General features: G+C 45.3%; 1 protein-coding gene across 5 annotated transcripts in view; it reads left to right on the top strand.

Moving 5' to 3' along the window:
* The window catches only part of STIM1 (stromal interaction molecule 1), a 142,343-nt gene that overhangs the window by 90,034 nt on the left and 25,893 nt on the right, over positions 1–26,416 (top strand). For all 5 annotated transcript variants that reach the window (XM_067466397.1, XM_067466400.1, XM_067466401.1 and 2 more), the window contains exons 4-6: positions 3,258–3,372; positions 7,990–8,101; positions 9,834–9,949. In XM_067466397.1, coding sequence (XP_067322498.1) covers positions 3,258–3,372; positions 7,990–8,101; positions 9,834–9,949 — 343 coding nt within the window. The remainder of the gene's footprint in view (positions 1–3,257; positions 3,373–7,989; positions 8,102–9,833; positions 9,950–26,416) is intronic.

Genomic DNA, 26,416 nt, shown 5'->3' with positions numbered 1-26,416 from the left:
CTATGATTCTAGGAAAAGTCATTCAAGGAGGAGATGGTCAAGATGGAAGGGGTCCTGAGGAGGCCAGCAAAAGGGCCAAAGGCTTGGACACTATGAATCCTTTTGGGAACAGCTAAGGGAGTTGGGCATGTTTAGCTTGGAGAAGGGAAGGCTGAGAGAAGAGGGCATGAAAGCTATGTTTAAATATTTGAGGAGGGAAGAAGCTTGTTTTCTGCTGCTCCCGAGACCAGGACACAACAGAGCCATGGATTCAGATTACAGGAGAGCAGATTCCATTCAAATATTACAAAATATCTTGATGACAAGAGCTGTCTAGCCATAGAATTGGCTTCTTGGGAGTCCGATGGAGTCTTGTCCCTTCTCTAGAGATTTTCAAGCAGAGTCTGGGTGATGTATTGTCAAAGTCTTTCATGGCCAGAATCACTGTGCTGTTGGGAGTTTTCCAGGCTGTATGGACATGTTCTAGAAGCATTTTTTCCTGACGTTTCATCTGCATCTATGGCAGGCAAAACCTCTGAAGATGCCTGCCATAGATGCAGGCGAAAAGTCAGAAGAGAATGCTTCTGAAATAATGCCATACAGCCTGGGAAACTCACAACAACCCAGAGGGCTTGAATTGTATTTCCCGCCTGGCAGAAAAAGGGGAGTTGGACTGGATGGCCTTTGTGGTCTCTTCCAACTGTAAATTTATGAAAGTTTAAAGTGTGAAAAGAGTCACGGTGTGTCTGACCTTCTTCTGGCGGCCAGTCTGCCCTCTGGCAGTTCGCTGTGGACCTGGCCGAGAGCGTCCTCTTTGGAGGGACCTTGGAGGCCGGCTTCCATGCGGATGGGGCCCTGCCAGGAGATCACTTTTCCTTCCTGAGCTAAATTTACCCGGCAACAGCTGGTTCCCTGGCCAGAGAGGAAGGGGGGGGGGGGAATCATAGCTGGCCGGCCGGCTGGAGAGCCTCTCTCTTGGTCCACTCCGGATGGATCACATTGCCCTCCTGCTGCCCATGGAGGTCACAGCCTGCAAAAAAAAAGGGGGGCACAGAAGAGAAAAGATGTGTCCTTTTTGCATTCCTCCCCCTCTGTGTCTTTTGCTTCCATCTCCTCTGGAGCATCCCACAAAGAGCCCCCTCCTCCCCACCAAACCCTTCTGTTCCTTTTCCTCCGCCGTCCACTTGGCTCCCGGAGAATGTCACAGGGCTGCAACGGATTTCCTTAATCCCTCTTTCTCAGGCCTTGCGGCTTCAAAGCCCCACTGGACCTGCCCTGGGGAAGGGATCTGCAGGGGGCATTGCAGGAAAAGGGTCCCCGGGACACTTCCTAGCATTCAGACTGCACCCCCACATCTGTAGTCGGGTGTGTTTTCACTTTTGAGCCCCCCCCCCCACTCTGCCCCAGTTGCTTTCTCCATTGGTGCAGCTGGGGGTGCTCCATATTTTATGACTGTATTGGTTCCCATACAGTCATAAAATATCAGAGTTGGAAGGGACCTCTAAAGGCCATCCAGTCCAACCCATTCTGCCAGGCAGGAAGACACAACCTAGCCTCTGTTTAAGACCTCCAGGAGATAGATAGATAGATAGATAGATAGATAGATAGATAGATAGATAGATTTCTAGAGTTGGAAAGAATCCCAGAGGATATTCAGTCCAACCCCCATCTGCCATACAGGAATACACAATATTCTGACAAACAGTCATCCAGCTTCTGTTTTAAGACCACTAGAAAAGGGGATGTTGATAGATCAAATAAATAAGTAAGATAGATAGGATTCTAGAATTGAAAGATACCTCCAAAGCCATTCTGCCCAACCCATTCAGGAAGACACAATCCACGTCCTCTGGAATGATGGCAATAATAATAATAATAATAATAATAATAACAACAACAACAATAACAACAACAACAACTTTATTTATATACCGCTCCATCTCCCTGAGGGGACTCAGAGCGGTTCCCAAATAACATCACAAAACATACAGAGTAAAAACAACATAACCATAAGATTAACAAACAAAATATAAGCATAAAAATTGTCGCCATAACACACCAGCCTCTGCCAAACAGTTCTCACTGTGTTCTGTTGGGTTCATCTACACTGTGGGATTAATGCTGTTTGGCACCAGTTCAACTACTGTGAGTCAGTGGTATAGAATCACAGGACTTATAGTATCATAAGTTCTTTACCCTTCTTTGCAAAAGTGCCAGGGCCTCATGACACTACAGCTCCAAAGGTTCCATAGCCTTGTGCCATAGCAGCTCAGATAGTGTCACATTAATTCTACACATGCATTAATTCTACACTGTAAATGCGCCTCTTGTTAACTTTAACCTTGCTCAGGTTTGGTCCCCAGGTCTCAAAGGCAGAGGGTTTGAGGCCCTTGTGGTAGACATTTGAGAGCACTAATCTGGCTGTGGTTGTGTTTAGGATATTATTATTATTATTATTATTATTATTATTATTATTATCATCCCAGTTTTTATCACTTGATTGAGCTGGATCTGAGGCTCGTTTCCCTTGTTCCTGTGAGTTTGCAGCCATCTGTGTGTGTGTGCATGTGTAAATGTGTGCGTACACCTGCTAGTTTAAGTAGCCTTTCAATCGGCAGGTGTAAAGAACTTGGGGAGAAAGAGGAGATGCAGCAGATTTGTCCGGTTTTAGCTGCAGCTTTGGGAGACGATGGGTCCATTTATTATTAGCCGCCCAGCATCAAATAATTGCACAAGGGCTGGATTTCCTCTCCTTGGCCTCTTTATATCACCTTTCCTTCAGAAAATGTCCTAATTTGGCATCCTTCACCCTTCTACTAGATCCACCATGTTGATCCTTGATTTCTCCAGTTTGGAACAGAAATTCTCGTGTTGGAAGTGTTTCTGTGATTCTCTCTCTCAATTCTGTTGTCTTGACAAAGCCACGAGGTCAAGGCAGGATAAGGCTGGGGAAGGAAATATATCTCTATACTTTGCAGATCTCTGTCAGACAATTTTCTTGCATTGGGATGATTCCTTCCATCCCTGTGCATAGATGATTCTTGCTACAGCTACCATATACTGTAGTAACCTTCCAAGTTTCCTTCCTAGTCAATTGTCCACCATTACCAACAAATAATACTCACAGCAACCCAATACTCTGGTTTCCTTGTGAATATAACCTTCGCTGTTTCTTCCAGCATTCTGTGTACCTTAGTCCAGCATTTCTGCGTCTCCCTTTAACACCGCCTTTGGAGTCTGTGGACCTGACAGACTATTTGTGTCTTTTCCCTCCGTAGTTCCTGCGGGAAGACTTGAATTATCACGACCCGACCGTTAAGCACAGTACTTTCCATGGGGAGGACAAGCTCATCAGCGTCGAAGACCTCTGGAAGGCTTGGAAAGCCTCTGAAGGTGAGCCCTACACTGTGCCCGTGTACCTCTTCATGTCATGCAAAGGCAACCAATCCCTTAGTGAACCCAGATCAGTGTGGCCCTTTGGTTTTTGCATCCCTGCCCTGATGGAGTTTATTTTGAAAGCTGCTTCATAATCAGGATAGACCAGGAAGGAGGGGAAACAAAAAGTGTGAATGTTGCAATTGGGTGAGGGTCTGTTGGAAATGAGGCAAGTGGAGTGTATATATATGGCCTCTCCTCCAGAGCCAGGGGTTCAACAGGGCTTTATAGAATTATAAAATAGACCCAGTGTGCCTATCACCACTGGGACCACCTGTACTGTTTTATGCCAGAGCCTTATATAGACCAACATACCTGGGGAATACTTCTGTGGAATAATCTGTGGAACTCTTGTCTGTTGGAGGCAAGTGTGAATGTTGCAATTGGCGAGCTTTGTTTTGCATTGAATAGCCTTGCAGCTGCAAAGTCAATCAGTGAGGGTCTGTTGGAAATGAGGCAAGTGGAGTCTATGCCTCTCCTCCAGAGCCAGGGGTTCAACAAGGCTTTATAAAATTATTTATTTACTTACTTACTGTAATATAATAATAATAATAATAATAATAATAATAATATTTATTTATATCCCGCCACCATCTCCCCGATGGGGACTCGGAGTGGCTTACATGGGACCAAGCCCAAACATAAACAACAAGCAACACCATCAAAATTACATGAAAAGAAAAAAAGTAACATTCCAATAAAGAAAAAACACAGTCACAGTAAACAATGGTCAGGCCACATGTACAGGATAAAATGTTTAAATTCTAATGAGATAAAAATAGGAGCAAGTTATTTGCAGGGAGCTCATAGAGATACAGGGTTGTGAAATGAAACTTCCCATTTGGGGGGGGGGGGGTATGTACTCCAGTGAGAGAAGCATTGAGGGGAGCAATAGAATCATGTTGTGCACCTACTTGCCAAAGGCACAGCGGAAGAGCCAGGTTTTAAGGTTCTTTTTAAATTTTTCTAGTATATGTTTCTACTACGTTTCTACTATGCTTGTAGACCACCCCTCTCAGCCCGGAGGCGACTCGAGGCGGTTTAGAACCAGTCATTTCAGTGTGTGTTAAATCCTAAACTTCCTGAATGAGGACAGAAAGGCAGAATTTGGTAGGATGTTTTTTGCCACCAGAGAAGTGCTCTTATTCCCCCCCCCCCCCCCTCTGCGATACTAGAAGATGTGTGGAGTTGGAGCAGAACAGTCCTCCCACCTTCAAAAAATTACATTATTGTTCTTAACTTGGTTTCTATCCTACTGTTTCCCCCCATTAAAAGTCTCAGCAGGTGTCAACATCTGACATTCAGGGTCATTGGAGTGTTATGTGGTTTCCAGGCTTTGTGACCATGTTCTGGCAGCATTTCTCCTGACGTTTCACTTGCATCTGTGGTTGGTATCTTCAGATCCTCTAGCGAAACATCAGGAGAAAATGCTGCTAGAACATGAAACCATACAACATCCCAGTGAGGCTGGCCATGAAAGCTTCTACAATACATTCAGGGTCATGTTCAGGCCTTTTAAGGCTATGTAAACCTTAGGTCTTTTCATTTGCAAATTAACAATTTTCTCTGTTCCTGGAGAGCCTCCTGTCAAAAGAGGAACCCCTGCCACTTTGGAGACAGACCCTATTTTGCTGCCCAGGTGAGATGCCCAGGACTGGAAGCTGAGGCCCTTGCCTGCTTCCTTCCCGAAAGCGGCCTGTTGATGTGATCTGGCCTCCTCTCTCTCCGCTTGAGCGACAGACCCCAGTGGCTGGTGGCCAGCTGGGTGTTGAGTGGCCTAAGATAAAGGCCCTTCCAGGCACCTTGGCCTCGTCTCCTGCACTCAACAGACCCTTCTGAGGCCCTTCTGGTTCTTGTCCCCTTTATTGCCTTGTTAATCCTTCCAGCCTGCTGATAAATCCTTATTGTCATGTAAATGTCGGGATTCCCTTGCAGCTGGAAAGGCTGGCTCCTTCCTTTGGAGTCCAGGCCTCCTCCGCCTCGTCCTCAGTGCTGTGCATGAGGCAGAGCCTTCGCTGGAGAGTTGTGCAGTCTACGGACAACGCTTTTGCCCTGTGCTTGGTGGCCCACGAGGCTCCAAGGTCGTTCAGTGGGTCCAAAGGCAATCAATATCTTGTATGGATTCATGAATTAGAGACAGAGACTGGAAGAGATCTCTGATCGGAAGTATTAGTATGATTCGTAGCCCAAAACTCACTTCTGTGAGGCAGGAATGCACAGCTAAAGCACTCTTGAATGATGGCCATCAGACCCCTGGACCTCACTACCTCTGAGGATGCTTGCCATAGATGCAGGCGAAACGTCAGGAGAAATGCCTCTAGAACATGGCCCTATAGCCCGAAAAAAACCCACAAGAACCTAGTGATTCCAGCCATGAAAGCCTTCGACAATACACAGACCCCTGGTTGTTTTTTTAAAAGTGAGCAGTAAATATTATCATGCAATTTATAAACGCAATAATGTCTCCCTCTGTGCTTTATATCACTATATACATCAATTTAAACTAGTCCCCCCCCCCCCCCCCAAACTGTCCTAATGAGAAACAATAATCACAATAATAATAAAAGATTAACTAAACTTCCCACCTCAAAGACACAGACAGGAGCAGAATTCAAAATGATCTTCACAGATGAGAGAGAAGACTGGCCAAAACTAACACGATGAAGTTCAACATAAAATGTTAGCGTCCTTGTACATCAGGCATGGGTGGACTTCAGCCCTCCCTCCAATGTGATGTGGCGGCAAAAATAGCCAATGGGATTTTGGCCTGCATCAAGAGGAGCCTAGTGTCTAGATCTAGGGGAAGTCATGCTCCCCATGCTCTATTCTGCTTTGGTTAGACCACTTTACCTGGAATATTGTGTCCAATTCTGGGCACCACAATTCAAGAGAGATATTGACAAGCTGGAATGTGTCCAGAGGAGGGCGACTAAAATGATCAAGGTTCTGGAGAACAAGCCCTATGAGGAGCGGCTTAAGGAGCTGGGCATGTTTAGTCTGAAGAAGAGAAGGCTGAGAGGGGATATGATAGCCATGTAGAAATATGTGAGAGGAAGCCACAGGGAGGAGGGAGCAAGCTTGTTTTGTGCTTCCCTGGAGACTAGGACGCAATGGAACAATGGCTTCAAACTACAAGAAAGGAGATTCCATCTGAACATGAGGAAGAACTTCCTGACTGTGAGAGCCGTTCAGCAGTGGAACTCTCTGCCCTGGAGTGTGGTGGAGGCTCCTTCTTTGGAAGCTTTTAAACAGAGGCTGGATGGCCATCTGTCAGGGGTGATTTGAATGCAATATTCCTGCTTCTTGGCAGGAGAGGGTTGGACTGGATGGCCCATGAGGTCTCTTCCAACTCTTTGATTCTGTTTTGGACTTCAACTCCCACAATTCCTAACAGCCTCAGGCCCCTTTCTTTTCCCCTCAGCCGCTTAAGCGGAAAAGGAAAGGGCCTGTGGCTGTTAGGAATTGTGGGAGTTGGAGTCCAAAACACCTGGAGTGAGGGCCCAAGTTGGCCCAGGCCTGCCTTAATTAGTAATACTCTGCATCTATTAAATTTAAAAAAAACTCTGCAAGAATATTATAAAATAAGAATGTGGCAGTAATACAAAGAAGCCTGCTTTTTTGGTGTGTAATGCTAAAACTACATAACTACATGCATTATGGCGTGTAGTGCATTATGCATTATGCATGCATTCTGTTGTGTAATGCTAAAACTACATAACAACTCCAAATAGATACAACTCTGCCTCAAAGTTACAAACACAAAGTCAAAATTCACTCCTACGCACACAAAATAGAAAACTCTTCTCTGAACTTCCGTTCACTATCCCTTGGTTTTTATCTCTTGTCAATTGTAGGATTTAGGAATTAGAAGAATGTTACCAAATGTAGAAGCGTAGTTATATAATACCATTTAGAGCGGGCAGAATCGTAAAGGGTAATCAGAGATATTTCCAGGATTTTATACGGCTATGTTGTAATCCTTCACCAGTCAAATAACTTTGTAGGGGTGTGTGTATAAGGGTGTTGTGTGATTTCTGGGCTGTATGGCCATGTTCTAGGAGCATTTTCTCCTGACGTTTCGCTTGCATCTGTGGCTGGCATCTTCAGAGGATCGGATAGTAGTCAAGCAAATGAAGAATATATACTTTTGGGGTGTCCAGCGTGGGAGGAAAGAACCATTATCCATTGCACAAGTGTAAAGTTTGCAATTAGGAAGCTGGATTTGTGTGTATTGAGTGGGATCTACCCATTAATATGCGGGTAAGCATGAAGATAGCATTGTCAATTAGTGAGGGCATTAGCATAGAAATCGCAGTAAGCAATCAAGGGATGTCTCCAGGTAGCAAACAATTCAAAGGGAACAAAACCCACTTGCTTTGCTACCATCAGATCCTCCACAGGTGCAGGTGAAACATCAGGAGAAAATGCTGCTAGAACACAACCATTCATCCTGGAAACCACACAACACCGCATTGATTCTAGTCCAATACTGTCCAGTTTGTTAATTAAAGCAGTTTCCTTTGCTTTGGTTTGGCATGCTTGGTATGCTCACATGGCTCTCTGCTCCTCTTACAGTGTACAACTGGACGGTGGATGAGGTGGTTCAGTGGCTGATCACGTACGTGGAGCTCCCTCAATACGAAGAGACCTTCCGACGGCTGCAGCTCACAGGCCACGCCATGCCCAGGTCAGTGGGGGACAATGGTCAGTCCTTGAAAACAGTATGAGGACCACAACCAAAATAGGCTGGATATTAGTGCGCAAAATGACTCAAAAGCCACACATATCTTAGTATCTATAGTGATGTCCCATAGCGTCAAAGTCCTCTCAGTGGAGACCCGCGGCCCACCCACAGTCAATATTTGCTGTTTTTAGAACAGACGCACACTAGATGCTGCTTCCACGACTTTCATTGCTGAGTTCTCAAGTTGAGCCCCTCTCTTCTGGAAGCCATGGTTGCAAACTCATGCACATAAACCTGGCAGAGCAACTGGTTAACAGTTGGAGGAGAGTACAAAGGACAGCTAATCCTACTCCATCCTGCTATGTAGGAACCCATGTTTATAGCAGACTTATTTGAGTGCCTTTGAAAGTTTTTTTAATTTATGTGTTTAAATATTATTTTAATATATGCATTTTAATAATATTCTATTTTATCTCTGCGTATTAACCTTGTTGTATCCTGCCTTGAGCAGTTATGAGAGGCAGGTAACAAATGTTGTTGTTTTTTCCAAATATTTTTATTGTTTTCTACATGTTTACAATAAAAAGGGGTAGGTACATAGGTAATAAGGTAATAAGGTTGTTGTTGTTGTTATTCTGGCCCAACTTACCTGTCCAAACATATCTCCCCTTATGAACCAGCTAGGACTTTAAGATTGTCTGGGGAAGCGTTGCTTTCATTCCCGCTGGCGTCACAAACTCGTCTAGCGGGGACAAGAGACAGAGCCTTCTCAGTGGTGGCCCCTCGGCTATGGATATTAGATCAGCCCCCTCCCTTTTAGCGTTCCAGAGGAAAGTTAAGCCTTGGCTGTTTGAGCAAGCGTTTGACAATGCAGTATAACAAACATAGGAATATGGAACGATCGGATGATGATTTTGGACAACGTTTTTAACCAAGAGATATTTATGATTTTTTTAAATTGATCCTGTTAAGGTATTATATTATATGTTAATGTTTTAAAACGTTTTATGCTGTTGTTGGCATTAAATTGTTGCCTCTGTTCACCGCCCTGAGTTGCCTGTGGGCTGAGAGGGGCGGTATATAAATATAGTAAATAAATAAATACATAAATATTCAAATGTCTTTGTCATTATACATCTCCCCAGGGGCTCTGCTAGAATGCAAGGTACTTTGAACCAACACAACCTTTCTGAAGGAGTGCTGCATTGAGTCTCCTTGTGGAGAGAAAAAGAGGGGTATAAATAAACAACAACAACAATAAGGATTGATGTAGGGTTGTCCTCTATTGAAAGGGGCCCTCCATCATGGAGCTATGGCCATTCCCCATAGCAGAAGGAGGAAAGGAAACCAGCTGTAGGGCAGCCTCTGTCTCAGCCTCTCTCTTCATCCTTTTGGCCACAGATTGGGTCCTGAAAGGCCTCTGAAGTGTAAGACTTGTCATTGGTAGGCTGTGGTAATCCCCTCCTTGGATTGTGTGAAGTCTCTTCAAGAGAGAGGATGTCCCAATAGGGAGAGGAGCTTCCTCTCTGAAATGTAAATAGTGGCCTACCTCCTTGGCTTCTAGTCCAAATGTCTTTGTGAATAACAAGGAAACACTTCTTCATCCGCATCCTGTATGCTGGCCCTGTCTGGGGGATCTGCTTCCGGCCAAGCTGCATTTTTCATTTCCTGAATGTCTGTCATGTCCCTCAATTGAAGAATGACCTCTGTCTCAATCTCGCTCCCTCTCTCGCAGATTGGCCATCACCAATGCCACCATGACCGGGGCTGTCCTGAAGATGACTGACCGGAGCCACCGGCAGAAGTTGCAACTCAAGGCCTTGGACACCGTCCTCTTTGGGCCTCCCCTCCGTAAGTCACATTCCCTGTACAGTGTGACCTGGGATTGGCCCCCAGGAATGCTTTTGCCTTGTGTTTTCCTAGTACAGCTATCCTTCCTTCTGTGGGGCCAGGCCAGGACTCTCTCTATTCAAGCCCACTGCTTCAGTCTTAGGGTGCATCTACCCCAAGCATGGGCAAACCTTGACTCTCCCTCCAGGTGATTTGGACTTATTTATTTATTTAAAAGTTTTCTATACCGATCTTCTCACCTACAAGAGGGACTCAGATCCAATTCACAACATGTGTTCATATACAAAAATACAAACCACACAATGCATCATCATTACACAATTAAAAACATATTACAATACAACATCGTCATCATCACACTTCTATAGCCACGTCGTCAAAGCATTCCTGGTCATAATTCTCAGTTATTCATTCTCCTTCCATGTGGACCAAAGTTGACTCAGTTATCAAAGGCCGCATTCCATAGCCAAGTCTTTGTTAGCTTCCTGAACGTCAGGAGGGAGGGAGCAGTTCTAATCTCCTGTGGGAGGGAGTTCCAAAGCCGGGGAGCCACCATCGAGAAGGCCCTGTATCTCGTCCCCACCAACCGCGATTGTGACAATGATGGGATCGAGAGCAGGGCCCTCCCAGAAGATCTTAAAGACCTTGATGGTTCGTAGGGGAGAATCCGTTTGGACAGGTAAACAACTCCCACAATTCCTAACACCTTACCAGCTGGAGGGAGGACCAAAAGTTCCCCATACTGGATTAAGGCCTTGCAAGACTATAATAAATAATAATAATAATAATAATAATAATAATAATACTTTAGTTATACCCCGCTACCATCTCCCCATGGGACTCTGTGAGGCTTACATGAGGCCGAGCCCACAATACAACAATACAAGCAATACAAGCAATAACAGATACAATACAAAGCAATTAAAATAAATCTCATACACAAAAAGCATAAAAAATCAAACAGAATACAGTGCACATTTAAAAACTATGGCTGGGCCAAATGTAATTAAAGTTTGAAAAATAATGCTAGGCATGAACAAGATACAGGAGGTGGGGCGTTGATAGAGACATACAAGCAGTCATAAATCGATATAAAGTGCTTTTTGGGGGGACATAATGCTAAGGGTTCGTTATTCTGGGAAGGCACACTGGAACAACATTGTTTTCAAGCTCCTCCTGAAGACTGCCAGAGATGGGGCATGCCTGATGTCCTTAGGGAGTGAGTTCCAGAGTCGAGGGGCCACCACCAATAAGGCCCTCTCTCTCGTCCCCACCAATCATGCTTGCGATGCAGGTGGGAGCGTGAGTAGGGCCTCCAATAATTCGAATAATTCTAGCATTGAGCCATGGCAGTTCAAGTGGTGTCAAACTGCATTCATTCCACAGTGGAGATGCTGGTGTGGGCAAGAAGGAATTTCATGGTTATCAATTTTGGTTCCATGGGCCTGGCTAGAGCCTAAATCCAGCCATATGTAGTCTCCTTTTGTTGTATGTAATTGATAGCCTTGGCTAGTGATTATGTGCACAGGATGACAAGTGTTGTCATGCTGGAGAATGGCATTTTTTCCTCAAAAGTGTTTATCCTTGCCTGATAGATTTACGGCTTGCAGCTGCAAAAGAGGGGTCGTAACTGGCAAATCGCTTCAGGGACATTCTTGGGAGAGACCAAGGATGAATTGGTTTCTGAAATGTTTTGGGTTAATGAGCCATTATGCACTGGGAAAGCCTGTGCAAGAACAATAGGTGGTTGTGTCTTGGCAAATGGAATGGAAGCCCACAGAATATTTGAATTGTTTTACCTAGACATGTATTTTGCAGTTTTTCACTCCTCAGAACTAAGAATGTCTGTTGCATTGTGATCATTTTCTCAAATGACGCTCTCAGACTTTGAGAACTTTATCTTCTGAATATCTTCTGGCCTCCCCAATGGAGACAGTTCTAGGATAGATGAACTCAATATCTCATTCGGTGTGGGGCAACTTCCTATGCCCCACACAATAATTCTCATGAGTGGCTTTAAGTCACCTCGAACCCATGGCAGCCCTAAGGCAAACCGATTGCAGGGATTTTGGGCAACATTAAGAAGAGGTTTGTGCCCTTGCCTTTCACTGAAGCTGAGAGAGTGTGTGATATCACACTTTGTGTCTCAGTCAAGAGATAAAAGCAGGATATAAATTAATATACTGATAATACAGTAATGATGTGGCTTGCCCAAAATCACCCAGTGGGTTTCCAGAGCTGAAAGGGAATCTGTACCCATATTTCAATGTCCACAAAGTGCCTGCCTTCAGTTAAAAGCTGCTGCCTTGATTACCCATTGAGAATTCCAAGTTCAAATATTAGGAGAGAGATTATGGTGACGGTGATAGATACAACAATACCTACCTCCTGTTTCAAAACTGCTGCTACTTCCACTTATTATTTCGATTATCCTGACTTCAGCAAAACTGTATACTAGTAAAGACTCTCGTAATCAATTCTTAGAATTCTCAGTCCCTAAATGTTTGTCCAAATCAAAGTCCCACTCGTCAGCAGTATTTATTTATTTACTGTATTTCTATGCCCTCTTTCTCAGCCCAAAGGTGACTCAAGGCGGCTTGAGTTACTGGTACAAAGAGCAAAGGCAAACTGCATTGTTTGGTCAAAACTGAGAGACTGATCACAGCTACAAGATTTATAAAAGACTTACATTTTTGAACTAGGACACAGTAGGTTATCAGTTGGCTAATGTCAGGTTACCTGTGTGTTCATTGGTTCACTACCTTATGTTTCATTGATCTCATGCCTTTTCCTGGGAACCAGCTTCGATCCCCATCCTTTACAACTCTTTCCCCTTTGAAATCCCTCAAACTATATATCACTCTGGATCCCATAACACAGCTCAATGGTGACATTTATGGCATGACTTCCAAGTAGTCGCGGCAGAAGTGATCCCAGCATTATATGTATTTGAATCCAGACCAGTATCTCTGGGCCTTTTTGAAGGACCGTCCTCCTATGGTGACATGTCCCAACATTGTGCTCACATTTCCAGCTGCCTTAGAGAGTCTCTTTCTGGTGTTTATCCTTGCTGTGATTGTGCTTTTGTAGTATGGCACAAGGGGGTTGGACTGGATGTCTCTGGTCATCCCTTCCAATGCAGTATTTCTGGACCTTTTTGAAGGACCGTCCTCCTATGGTGACATATCCCAACATTGTGCTCACATTTCCAGCTTCCTCTTTCTGGTGTTCATCCTTGCTGTGATTGTGCTTTTGTAGTATGGCACAAGGGGGTTGGACTAGATGGCTCTGGTCGTCCCTTCCAGACCCTATGACTCTATGCTTTATACATCTTAGAAAGTTTCTTTCTGGTGTCAGCCCTGTTTCCAAGGGCCTGAGGCCGAAGGGAGGCTAGGACATCTTGAGCCGGTCCAGCCTCGCGGCTTTTGTGTTGGCCGGCTCTGAAATTCCTTTTGCGTGGCACTTGGTCTCCAAGGGCTGCCTGGTGTTTGTTTATTGCTGGTGTGTACAAGAGAGAGAGAGAGAGACCCGGTCTCCATAGCGCTGGGACTTTGGCTTGGCCCAGTTAAGCTTGCAAAGCACTGCCGGCACATGAAATGCAAGCAGCCGAAAGTGGGAGTCCCACAGTAATGCACAGCCTTCAGTAGACACTGGCTAGAATGGGAGACTTTGGCTGTGGCACCTGCCCAGAGAGAGCCACAGGTTCATGGCATTACAGAGCTAGAAAGGACCATGTTCAGGTGGAATCTCTTTTCCTGCAATTTGACTCTGTGGCTGCATTGTGCCCAAGTCTCTGCAGCAACAATAGGAAAATAAAGATTGCCCCCTTCTCAATATGGAATTCTTTCCAGTACTTAAACCTGGCTCCCCTGTCCCCTTCCCTCCTCCAAACCAAACATCCCCAGCTCCTTACGCTGTTTCTTAGAGGGCTGAGCTCCAAACCTTTGACCATTTTGCTTGCCCTCCTCTGGACACATTCTGTGTTGTCCATATCTTGAATTGCTTGGACCAGAACTGGAGACCGGGCCATTATTCCAAATAAGGCCTGGCAAAAGTAGAAGCGAGTGGGACTATTATTCCCATCAATCTGGACACTATATTCCCCTTGATGCAGCCTAGAATGGCATTGGACCTTTTAGCTGCTGCACTGCACTCTTGGCTCATGTTCAGCTTGTGGTCCATTAAGACTCCTAGATCCCTTTCACATATTTTCAAACCAGGTTTCTATACCTGTGCATTTCTATTTTGTTGCCCATGGACCTCCCCACACTAGAGAATGAATCCACTTTAAATCCGGTTGCTGCCTCCTGCAGAATTCTGGTGTTTGTATTTTAGTGATTTTATTTTATAAAATTTTATAACTTATAAATATTTTATAATTATAATGTAATACAATATAATAATACTACTAATAATATGATATTATAATTGTATATTACATGTAATATGACTAATAATGTGACAATATAATGGTATAGTAAAGTATAGTAATATATAATACTGATATTGTACTATGCTAATCTATATATATTTAAATGCTCTGTGCATAATGAGTTCCTTAAAAACAAAAGATCCAATGAACGAAATCACATCAAATTTGGCAACAAAATGTCTCACAACACAAGGAGTGACCATCACTCAAAACATTATGATTTTGTCATTTGGGAATTGTAGTTGCTGGGATTTATAGTTCACCTACAATCAAAGAGCATTCTGAACTCCATCAACGATGGAATTGAGCCAAACTTGGCACACAGAACTCCCATGTCCAAGAGAAAATACTGGAAAGGTTTGGAGGGCGTTGACCTTGAGTTTGGGAGTTGTACTTCCCCTACATCCAGAGAGCACTGTGGACTCAAACAATGATGGATCTGGACCAAACTTGGCACGAATACTCAACATGCTCAAATATGAACACAGATGGAGTTTGGGGGAAATAGACCTTGACATTTAGGAGTTGTAGTCACTGGGATTCACAGTTCACCTACAATCAATGAACATTCTGAACCCCACGAACGACAGAATTGGGGCAAACTTTCCATACAGAATCCCCATGACCAATAGAAAATACTTAAGGCCATCCAATCCAACTCCCTTCACCAGGGCAAGAAAACGTAATCAAAGCCCTCCCGACAAAGAGCCATCCAGCCATAGATAGATAGATAGATAGATAGATAGATAGATAGATAGATGGAGATAGATAGATAGATAGATAGATAGATATAGATATGATTCACACACACACAGATATAGTATCATAGATTTGAAAGGGACCCCTAAAGAAGGACAATTATATGTCGCATGTTCCAGAGTAAGCAAACCAGACAATCTCCACATCAACACTGAGAAAGAAACAGCAAGGAATACTGTTTACTCACAAGCATAAAGAAATCGCATATATTAGAAACCAACACTTTCTCATTACTTTATTTTCCAGATCAACAGACTGGGCCACAGCAACGCGTGGCAGGGGACAGCTAGTAATATAATATATTGTATGAAAATATATCTTGTAAACCGCTCTGAGTCCCCTTTGGAGTGAGAAGGGTGGCATATAAATGTCGTAAATAAATAAATAAATAATAGTGAGGCTGTTAAAGACTCCTCCCTAAATTACAAACCCCCAAATTCTGCAGGAGGCAGCAACTGGATTTAAAGTGGATTCATTCTCTAGTGTGATGAGGTAGCAAGTGTTGAACCGTGCATTTCTCCCTGTCGAAGTTCATTGTGTTAGTTTCGACCAGTCAGCAATCTGATTGCAAAAGCCCTTTGGGATTCTGATCCTGTCCTCTGGGGTATTCGCTCTCCCTCCCAATTTGGTCCCATTTGCAAATGCAGTCCACACACCCTGGGTTCTATTATCCAGATCATTGATAAAGATCCCAAATAGCCCTGGGAGAGAGGCGGCAGCAGGAGATAGAGGCCCATCTGGCACAGATTCCCTTCTCAGCCCTCTCTTGTCAGGAGGAAAGAGAGATGTTTGGGAGAAGAGTTAGCAAGGCATGTCGTGAAGTGCCTGGGGGCAGTGCACGGTTCCCAGGTGAGGCAGCCAGGCCCAGCTGTGCGCCAGGGAGCTCACCTCTGGCCCCCAGCAACAGGTGTGCCTCCGCGCCAGTGGGAAATTTCTTGGTGAAGAGATCTGCCAGAACATGGAAGGAATTTGGAAGGCTCCTCGGGAAAGAAGAGGGGAGAGGCTGCAGACAAAGCAAGAGTGCCTCACACAGCAACAATTCATGGGTTTGTGCAGAATGATGGCATCTGCTCCAGAAACTGGCAGGAAAAGAGATTCCATCTAAACATTAGGAAGACCATCTTGACAATCAGAGATGTTCAATGGGGGAATATAGGCTGCCTATGAGTCTGGTGCAGCCTCATTTCTCGAGAGATCTTTGAGCAGAGGATGGATGGCCATCTGCCAGGAGGCATTGGGTTGTGGGTTCTAGCTTGGCAGGTAGTAGGTTGGACAATGGCCTTTGGGACTCCCTTCCAACTCTCTTGTGTGACCCATATTCCTTTCCTGAATGTCAGTCAATAGTGAAATAGGACAGCCTGCTACTCTCTCCAGCAACAACAACAACAACAACAATAACAAGTTTATTTCTTACCCGCCTCTCCTCATGGCTTGAGGCGGGTAACAACATTGCTAAAAACAATGTTAATATATTGTTGAAGGCTTTCATGACTGGAATCACTGGGTTATTGTAGGTTTTTTCGGGCTATAGGGCCATGTTATAGAGGCATTCTCTCCTGACGTTTCACCTGCATCTATGGCAAGCATCCTCAAAGGTTGTGAGGTCTGTTGGAACTGGGAAAGTGGGTTTCTATATCTGTGGAAAGTCCAAGGTGGGAGAAAGAACTCTTGACTGTTGGAGCTAGGTGTGAATGTTTCAACTGACCACCTTGATTAGCATTTGATGGCCTGGCAGTTTTTTGGTGTGGCTTGTTAGTGCCTGGGGGAATCTTTTGTTGAGAGGTGATTAGATGTCCTTGTCTGTTTCCTCTCTGTTGTTGTGCTGTTGTAATTTTAGAGTTTTTTTAAATACTGGTAGTCAGATTTTGTTCATTTTCATAGTTTGCTCCTTTCTGTTTAAATTGTCCACATGCTTATGGATTTGAATGGCTTCTCTGTGTATTCTGACATGGTGGTTGTTGGAGTGGTCCAGCATTTCTGTGTTCAGGTTGGTTCATCAGGTGCTCTGCTATGGCTGACTTCTCTGGTTGAAGTAGGCTGCAGTGCCTTTCATGTTCCTTGATTCGTATTTGGGCAATGCTGCGTTTGGTGGTCCCTATGGAGACTTGTCCACAGCTGCATGGTATATGGTAGACTCCTGCAGAAGTGAGAGGGTTAGGGTTAGGGTTGTCCTTTGCTGAATGTAGCATTTGTTGGATTTTCTTAGTGGGTCTGTATATAGTTAATATATGTTTTTTATTATCAACACATGTAGAATAATACCTCAATCCATCATAATACATAACAAATATTATTTATGTGCACTAGTTTAATTAACTATTGTACATTAAATTAAATTGTTTCTGTTCCTGGATGGAAAGTGTTATTTCCTCTTTAATTATGTGGTCCTTAGTTTGGAAGTAGTAGTTCTGCTCCAGTAACTTTGTTTTTGTGGCTGCCACAAACTCGGTTGAATTGGTTGAGACTCGATGAGATATTCATTTAAAAAGCTATCGCAAAATGTGCTGCAGGATGTCCTGCAGAAACAAAGTTTGTGAAGGTTCATAAACTTTTTCCCATGTTTTTCTGATAGAACCAATTAGGAAATGACATAATCCAGGAACAAAAACTGTGTCGCTTAGTGTAATCATCTAAAACATTCTGTAAAATACATACATTAAAATATATTTCTGCCAAATTTATTTATTTATTTATTTATTTAAAAAACATTAATATTCCACCCTTCTCACCCAGCAGGGGACTCGGGGTGGAACACAACATATATATGGAAAACATTCAATGCCAGGACATAAAACCATAAATACATATCAAAATGCACAGAACAAGGATGAAACCTAAGACGCGAGTTTAAAATGCATGATTCAAACTGCCTGGGTCGGCCTTCTGTCGGAAAAGATCGGTCTTCTCCTTGCAGACCTTCTTGGCTCTCTGCTGCCAGGCTTGGGTGCGGCCAAATGCACAGAGCACAGCCTTTATGGATCTCGCTTTGCCCCAATGGGATCCTTGCCATCAGCCCTGAGAAGAGAGCAGGGCGGCCGCACCTTCCTTTGCGGCCGGTATTTCCAGGCACGCCTGCATTCTTCTCTGCAGCGACCTGTTGGCGGTTTCTGCTGCTATTCAATACAGTAGCACAGGAATTGTTTCTCCCTAATGAATGGAAATAATGACTGTTCTTCATAGTGGATAGGCAGTGAGGAATTATGGGAGTTGAAATCCAAAACACCTGGAAGTTTGCCTATGCTTGGTATAGAATCACAGAGTTGGAAGAGACCTTCAAAGGCCATCCTGCACATGTGGCTCGCCCACTGTCACTGTGATTGTTTATTGTAATGTTATTTTGTTACTGTATTCATATGTGTTTTCTAATGTAATTTTGATTTTGTTGCTTGTTCCTTATGTTTTGGTTTTATCTTGCTGTAATATGTTGTCTGGCCTTGGCCTCATGTAAGCCGCCCCAAGTCCCCGTCGGGGAGATGGTGGCAGGGTATAAAGTTTATTATTTATTATTATCCAGTTCAAACATCAAGCAAAAAGTGGATGCTAGAAACAATATCATACAAAAGCTGACTGGCACAATCTGGTGATCACAACCAGATACAGTGAAGACATCTGCCCTTGCGCTATGCTACTCTGCTGCTGAGTATGCATGCCCAGTGTGGAACACATCTCACCACGCTAAAACAGTGTATGTGGCTCTGAATGAGACATGCCTCATTATCACAGGGTGTCTGCGCCCTACACCACTGGAGAAATTACACTGCTTAGCCGGTATTGCACCACCTGACATCCGCCGGGGAGTTGCAGCCAATAGTGAAAGGACCAAGTCAGAGACATCTCCAGCTCATCCCCTGTTTGGGTATCAGCCAGCACGTCAACGATTTAAATCAAGAAATAGTTTTCTAAGATCTACAGAGACACTCGCTGGAACACCTCAGCAAGCGAGAGTCCAAAAGTGGCAGGCTCAAACCCAGCACCTCAATCCGTGGGTGATACCAGATGAGAGACTCCCCCCCTGGGCACACAGAAGACTGGGCGACTTGGAAGGCGCTGAACAGACTGCGCTCTGGCACCACGAGATGCAGAGCCAATCTTAAGAAATGGGGCCACAAAGTGGAGTCCACGACATGCATGTGTGGAGAAGAGCCAACCACTGAGCACCTGCTGCAATGCACCCTGAGCCCTGCCACATGATGCACAAGGGAGGACCTTCTTGCGGCAACACCAGAGGCACTCCAAGGGGCCAGAGACTGGTCAAAGGACATTTAATCTACTACCAAGTTTGCAAAATCTGTGTTTGTTTATTTTGATCTGTTAGAAATGTAATACAATGGTCTGGTTGCGGATGACACGATAAATAAATAAATAAATAAATCCAGTTCAAACCCTTTTCTTCCAGGCAGGAAGACACCATCCAAGCCCTCCTGACAGACAGACATCCAGCCTCCACTTAAAAACCTCTAGGGAAGGAGACTCACTGGACAGGCAGTAATATAGTCCACAATTGAACAGCTCTTCTTACCATTAGGAAGTCCTTCCTAACCCTTTGTGGAATCTCTTTTCCTGTAGATTGAATCCTAATCTCAGGAGCAGCAGAAAACAAGATTACTCCATCCTCAGTCTGACAGCTTTTCAAATACTTAAACTTGGCTCTCGTGTCCTCTCTTCACTTTTTATAGAATCATAGAATCAAAGAGTCCTGAACCGGTGCCTGGCCGCTGTAATGGTCTGGATGAGGGCGAACAAACTGAAATTAAATCCAGACAAGACAGAGGTACTCCTGGTCAGTCGCAAGGCCGAACAGGGTATAGGGTTACAGCCTGTGCTGGACGGGGTCGCACTCCCCTTGAAGGCGCAGGTTCGCAGCTTGGGTGTGACCCTGGACTCATCGCTGAGCCTGGAGCCCCAGGTTTCAGCGGTGACCAGGGGAGCATTTGCACAGCTTAGGCTCGTGCGCCAGCTGCGCCCGTATCTTGGGAAGTCTGACTTGGCCACGGTGGTACACGCTTTGGTCACATCCCGCCTCGACTACTGCAACGCTCTCTACGTGGGGCTGCCCTTGAAGACGGTCCGGAAGCTCCAGCTAGTCCAGCGCGCGGCAGCCATGTTGTTAACGGGAGCTGGACGCAGAGAGCATACAACGCCCCTGCTGTCCCAGCTCCATTGGCTGCCGATTTGCTACCGGGCCCAATTTAAGGTGCTGGTGTTATCCTACAAAGCCCTAAACGGTTCCGGCCCAAAATACCTTGCAGACCGCATCTCGGCCTACGAGCCCACGAGGGCCTTGAGATCATCCGGGGAGGCCCTTCTCTCGGTCCCGCCTGCCTCTCAGGCACGCCTGGCGGGGACGAGAGAGCGGGCCTTCTCGGTGGTGGCCCCCCGGCTGTGGAACACCCTCCCTGCTGAAGTTAGACAGGCGCCCTCCTTGATGGCCTTTCGTAGGGGCCTGAAAACATGGCTCTTCGAGCAGGCCTTCAACTGAATGTATTGAATGACTATGGAATGAACTAGGACCACGAATTTTGGCTATGACCCCAGGACTTGACGAAGCGGATTTTTAGTATAAGTATATGTTGTGTTGTATTTGTCTGGTTTGTATTGTCGCGGATCACTGTACACTGTCTTCTTTGTTGTTGTTCACCGCCCCGAGTCGCCCTCGGGCTGAGAGGGGCGGTCAATAAATGAAATAAATAAATAAATAAATAAATAAATAAAAGAGTTGGAAGAGACCTCATGGGCCATCCAGTCCAACCCCCTGCTAAGAAGCAGGAATATTGCATTCAGAGCACCCCTGATAGATGGCCATCCAGCCTCTGTTTAAAAGCTTCCAAAGAAGGAGCGTCCACCACACTCCGGGGCAGAGAGTTCCACTGCTGAACGGCTCTCACAGTCAGGAAGTTCTTCCTCATGTTCAGATCTTCCCTCTCTTCTTTAGGTTCAACATCACTAACTCCCCAGGCTATTGAGAGTTTGGGTAGCCCTTCGCTGGACGCTCCGTCCCACATAGTCCCTTTGCATTCCCTAGGATTAGCCAAGAGTGGGTGCTGATCCTCTGAAAGTGAATGCTTGTGGAATCAAGGAAGTGGAAGATGCAGAGAGCTTCGTCTCCATTTCATGATGAGGTCCAACTTTGGTCTTGTGGGGTTTCTTTAGCTTTCCAGAGCCACATCCAATGTTCCAAAGGCTTTTGAGGCTCCTTTGTGCCTGCCTGCCATTCCAGCCTCCTTTTCCTCCCACAATCCCTCAGTTGCCTCTCTATGGCTCTGGTTCTGATCCTCCAGTGGGGCTAATGGTGGGAATGAGGCTGGATTAGGTCTCTTCCGCTGCCATCTTCCGGAGGCTAAGCGCTGGGCTTAGCATCAGAAATAATTGCACTTAAAGGCACATGTAAATAATTTAATGGGATAATTTCCCTTCATTGTTCTTGTTGCCAAGAGCAAGTGCTTGCTTGCAGAAGGGTTTTCAAATTGGGGCCCATGAGCCCAAGCACCTTTGATAAGCGGACTGGTTCCCATCTTTATTTTATGTTGCTTGCATTCTCATTTCTACCACTTGCATCCTGGAAAATGGGAGCAGAGAAAGGCCACCTGTTGACAGACCATCCAGGGCTGGTTGCTGTCCTTTTCTCAAAAGGCATTTGGTGCATTTTCAGACCCTGGGGCTCACTTCAAAGAGGCATGAAAGTGACATCCCCACCATCCATTCAGGAATGTGTTTATTATACAATCACAGACTAAGGGTTTGAAACATTAAAATCAGAGGGTTTTTGAAAGGTTATAATCAGAAGTTCAAAACATTAAAAGCAGAAAGCCCAGGATATGCAACCCTCTTCATTGGCTCACATTTGACACTTAATTAAAATTTATGGAGATAGATCTTAAAAGGACTAGGTTAAAACATTATCCAATACAATAATCCACAACCTCTCTCCTTAATTGTATAGCTGCAGCACAAAACCTATCCACTCTAAAAGTGACCCATGATTCCCTGTTCTCTATTACAGGGGTCCTCAAACTAAGGCCCGAGGGCCAGATATGGCCCTCCAAGGTCATTTACCTGGCCCTCGCTAAGGGGCAACCAAAGTCTGAAACGACTTGAAAACACACAACAACAATAATCCTATCTCACCAGCCAAAAGCAGGCCCACACTTTCCATTGAAATACTAATAAATTTATATTTGTTAACATTGTTCTTCATTTTAATTATTGTATTGTTTTTGTGTTTTTTTGCACTACAAATAAGATATGTGCAGTGTGCATAATTCATAAATGCTTTTTTCAAATTATAAGCCGGCGCTCCAACAGTTCGAGGGACTGTGACCTGGCCCTCGGTTTAAAAAGTTTGAGTTCCCCTGCTCTATTAGGTAAAGGTAAAGGTTTTCCCCTGTCCGGAGAACAAGCCCTATGAGGAGCGGCTTAAGGAGCTGGGCATGTTTAGCCTGAAGAAGAGAAGGCTAGAGAGGAAGCCACAGGGAGGAGGAGGGAGCAAGCTTGTTTTCTGCTTCCCTGGAGACTAGGACACGAAACAATGGCTTCAAACTACAAGAGAGGAGATTCCATCTGAACATGAGGAAGAACTTCCTGACTGTGAGAGCCGTTCAGCAGTGGAACTCTCTGCCCCGGAGTGTGGTGGAGGCTCCTTCTTTGGAAGCTTTGAAACAGAGGCTGGATGGCCATCTGTCATGGGTGCTTTGAATGCAATATTCCTGCTTCTTGGCTGAATGGGGTTGGACTGGATGGCCCATGAGGTCTCTTCCAACTTGTTAATTCTAGGATTCTATGACCTTAAGTCCAATCGTGGTTGTTCGTAGACACCTCCAAGGTCATGTGGCCGGCATGACTATGGTACCTATTGATCTACTCACATTTTCATGTTTTTAAACTGCTAGGTTTGACAGCGTAAGCTCATGCTGCTCCCCGAATTCGAATCTGAGACCATTTGGTCAACAAGTTCAGCAGCTCAGCGGTTTAACCCACTGTGCTATCTCTATTAGATGTTTTAAATAATATCATCATTTCTGCCAGGGATCTTCTGTACAACAGGAATCATAAAAGCAGATCCAATACCCCTAAAGAAGTGACAATGTAATAGGACCTGCCTGGCCATTTCCACTTGCTCCAAACTGCGGTGGCATACTCGCTTACAGCAGGGGATACCTGCAAACCCACCTTGCTGTAGCGCTACTAGGAACTCTAGAATAGACTAAGGGTCTAGGAAACATATGGATCATAAAAGCAGCCCAGAATCCAGTGAGACTTTAAACGACTTACAGATCTATCCTGCCCTGGGCATCTCAAGGCTTGACCCCACTGCACCGGACTGCAAATGCCCCAGGTCTCCGCTGCTCTTCAGCAATTTTGCCCCCCTGAAATCCAATAACAGACTATGTGTTTCTAATAGAAAGCTAATGAATGTTGCTGATGGATCCAAAATCACCATTTGCTGCCACCTGCAGGTTGCAATACTGCCTCCTGTTCCCCTGAATTGATAAACGGGGTTCCGGTGGGAGGAGAGTCCATCTTTCTCCTTTAACTCAATGGTCTCATTTGACCAAGGGACTATCCCACCCCCAAATCAAAGGGCCACGTTTGATTTAGAATGGGGAGAGAGAGAAACTAGATGGAGGGAGGCTGTCTCTTCTCTCTCCGAATAGAAGGGTTAACCGTAAGCATATTATTCTCCCTTTATAGCCAGTCTTTCCTTCTCTGTAGTCCTTTCATGGTTCTTTGGAGCCCTGCCACTCTAATTTCCAAATCTAGTTGCGGTTTGATTGCCCCAAGCTCTTTGCAAGGAAAGCAGCCTTGCTCTCTTTCGCCCGTCTCGGAGGGAGGCAGAGCAACCTCTGACATATCTTTCCATTTTTGGTGAAGCAGGAGACCCCTCCAATCCTCCCTGACTCCAGGTTCCTTTGCCAGCTGACCTGAGGTCAAAGGGGAGGCCAAAGGGGATGACTGACCGCATGCCATGTGCAGAACCATTGCAGTAAAAACCTCGCCTGGACTGAGTGAATTACAACTTCCATGAACCTCAGCCAGAATCGCCAGGAGTCATGGTGGCCAGGAGTCTTTGGTTACACCTCTTTACCTGGAATACTGTCTCCAGTTCTGGGCCCCACACTTTAAGAGGGATATTGACTCTTAAATTGTCCAGAGGAAGAGAGCAACTAAAAGGATTAAAGGTCTGGAGACCTATTATCCCTCTGAGGAGCGGCTTAAAGAGCTTCAAACTACAAGAGAGGAGATTCCATCTGAACATGAGGAAGAACTTCCTGACTGTGAGAGTCGTTCAGCAGTGGAACTCTCTGCCCCGGAGTGTGGTGGAGGCTCCTTCTTTGGAAGCTTTTAAACAGGGGCTGGATGGCCATCTGTCAGGGGTGATTTGAATGCAATATTCCTGCTTCTTGGCAGAATGGAGTTGGACTGGATGATGCCCCAGGAAGTGTCTTCCAACTCTTTGATTCTGTAAGAACTTCCTGACTGTGAGAGCCGTTCAGCAGTGGAACTCTCTGCCCCGGAGGCTCCTTCTTTGGAAGCTTTTAAGCAGAGGCTGGATGGCCATCTGTCAGGGGTGATTTGAATGCAATATTCCTGCTTCTTGGCAGAATGGAGTTGGACTGGATGATGGCCCAGGAAGTGTCTTCCAACTCTTTGATTCTGTAAGAACTTCCTGACTGTGAGAGCCGTTCAGCAGTGGAACTCTCTGCCCCGGAGGCTCCTTCTTTGGAAGCTTTTAAGCAGAGGCTGGATGGCCATCTGTCAAGGGTGATTTGAATGCAATATTCCTGCTTCTTGGCAGAATGGAGTTGGACTGGATGATGGCCCAGGAAGTGTCTTCCAACTCTTTGATTCTGTAAGAACTTCCTGACTGTGAGAGCCGTTCAGCAGTGGAACTCTCTGCCCCGGAGGCTCCTTCTTTGGAAGCTTTTAAGCAGAGGCTGGATGGCCATCTGTCAGGGGTGATTTGAATGCAATATTCCTGCTTCTTGGCAGAATGGGTTTGGACTGGAGGATGGCCCAGGAGGTCTCTTCCAACTCTAGGATTCTATGATTCTATGAGTCTGTTAACCTGCAAAAGAGAAGGTTGAGAGGAGGAGATATGATCACCATGTATAAATATGTGAAAGGATGTCATAAGGAAGAAGGAGCAGGCTTCCTTTCTGCTGCCCTTGGAGATGAAAACTTAATGGAGCCGTGGGTCCAAATGACAGTAAAGGAGATTCTACCTGAACATTATTAGGAAGAACTTCCTGACCACAAGAATCACTGTTCAACAGTGAAACTCTCTGCCTCAGAGTGTGGTGGAAGCGCCTTCCTTGGAGACTTTTAAACAGAGGCTGGCCATCTGTCAGGGGTGAATTGATTGCGCTTTTCCTGCATGGCTAAAGGGGGTTGGACTAGATGGCCCATGTGGTCTCTTCCAATTCTTTTGATTCTATGAACTAGTCTAAAGTGTGTGGAGGACCCTAGGTTTCTTCCCCTTTGTCTGGGGAGTGAGCCACGTAGCTCTTGAGACCAGTGTTTCCCAAACTGGCCCTCCAGATCTTCTGGAGCTCCCAGAACTTCTGGCCATTGACCAAGCTAGTTGGGGTTTCTGGTGGTTGAAATCCCAAACACCTGGAGCAACAAAGTTTGGGAGATGCTGCTCTAGATCAGGCATGGGCAAACTTTGGCCCTCCTCCAGGTGTTTTGGAATTCAACTCCCACATTTCCTAACAGCTGGACAGCCAAAGTTTGTCCATGCCTGGGTTAGGAGGATTAGTGAGGTCACACTACCTCTAAGGATGCTTGCCATAGATGCAGGCAAAACATCAGGAGAAAATGCCTCTAGAACATGGCCATATAGCCTGGAAAAACCTACAACAACCCAGTGATTCCGGCCATGAAAGCCTTCGACAATACATAGTGCTGAGAAACTTACCATCTGTCAGATGCACAAGGCCATGCTACTGGAATCTGCACACATTATTCGCCAATACATCACACAGTCCTTGGGAAGTGTCCGATGTATGATCCAGTACAACAGAAGCAGAGTGATCTTGTTTGCGATTGACTCAGCTTGTTGTGTTTCAAACAACAACAACAACAATATTAATCGGTTCCAGCCCAGCTTACTTGTCTGAGTGTATCTGCCTCTATAACCCACCTCAGAGATTAAGATCGTTGGGGAAGGCCCTGCTCTCAATCCCACTACCTTCACAAGTGTAGATGGTGGGCACGAGACACAAGGCCTTCTTGGTGTTGGTCCCCCGGCTGTGTAACGCCCTCCCTAATGAAATTAG

This window comes from Anolis sagrei, chromosome 3, assembly GCF_037176765.1.
Source record: "Anolis sagrei isolate rAnoSag1 chromosome 3, rAnoSag1.mat, whole genome shotgun sequence".
Taxonomy (NCBI): domain Eukaryota; kingdom Metazoa; phylum Chordata; class Lepidosauria; order Squamata; family Dactyloidae; genus Anolis; species Anolis sagrei.
The sequence above is the reverse complement of the archived record's forward strand: the minus strand, read 5'-3'. Positions and strand labels throughout refer to the sequence as shown.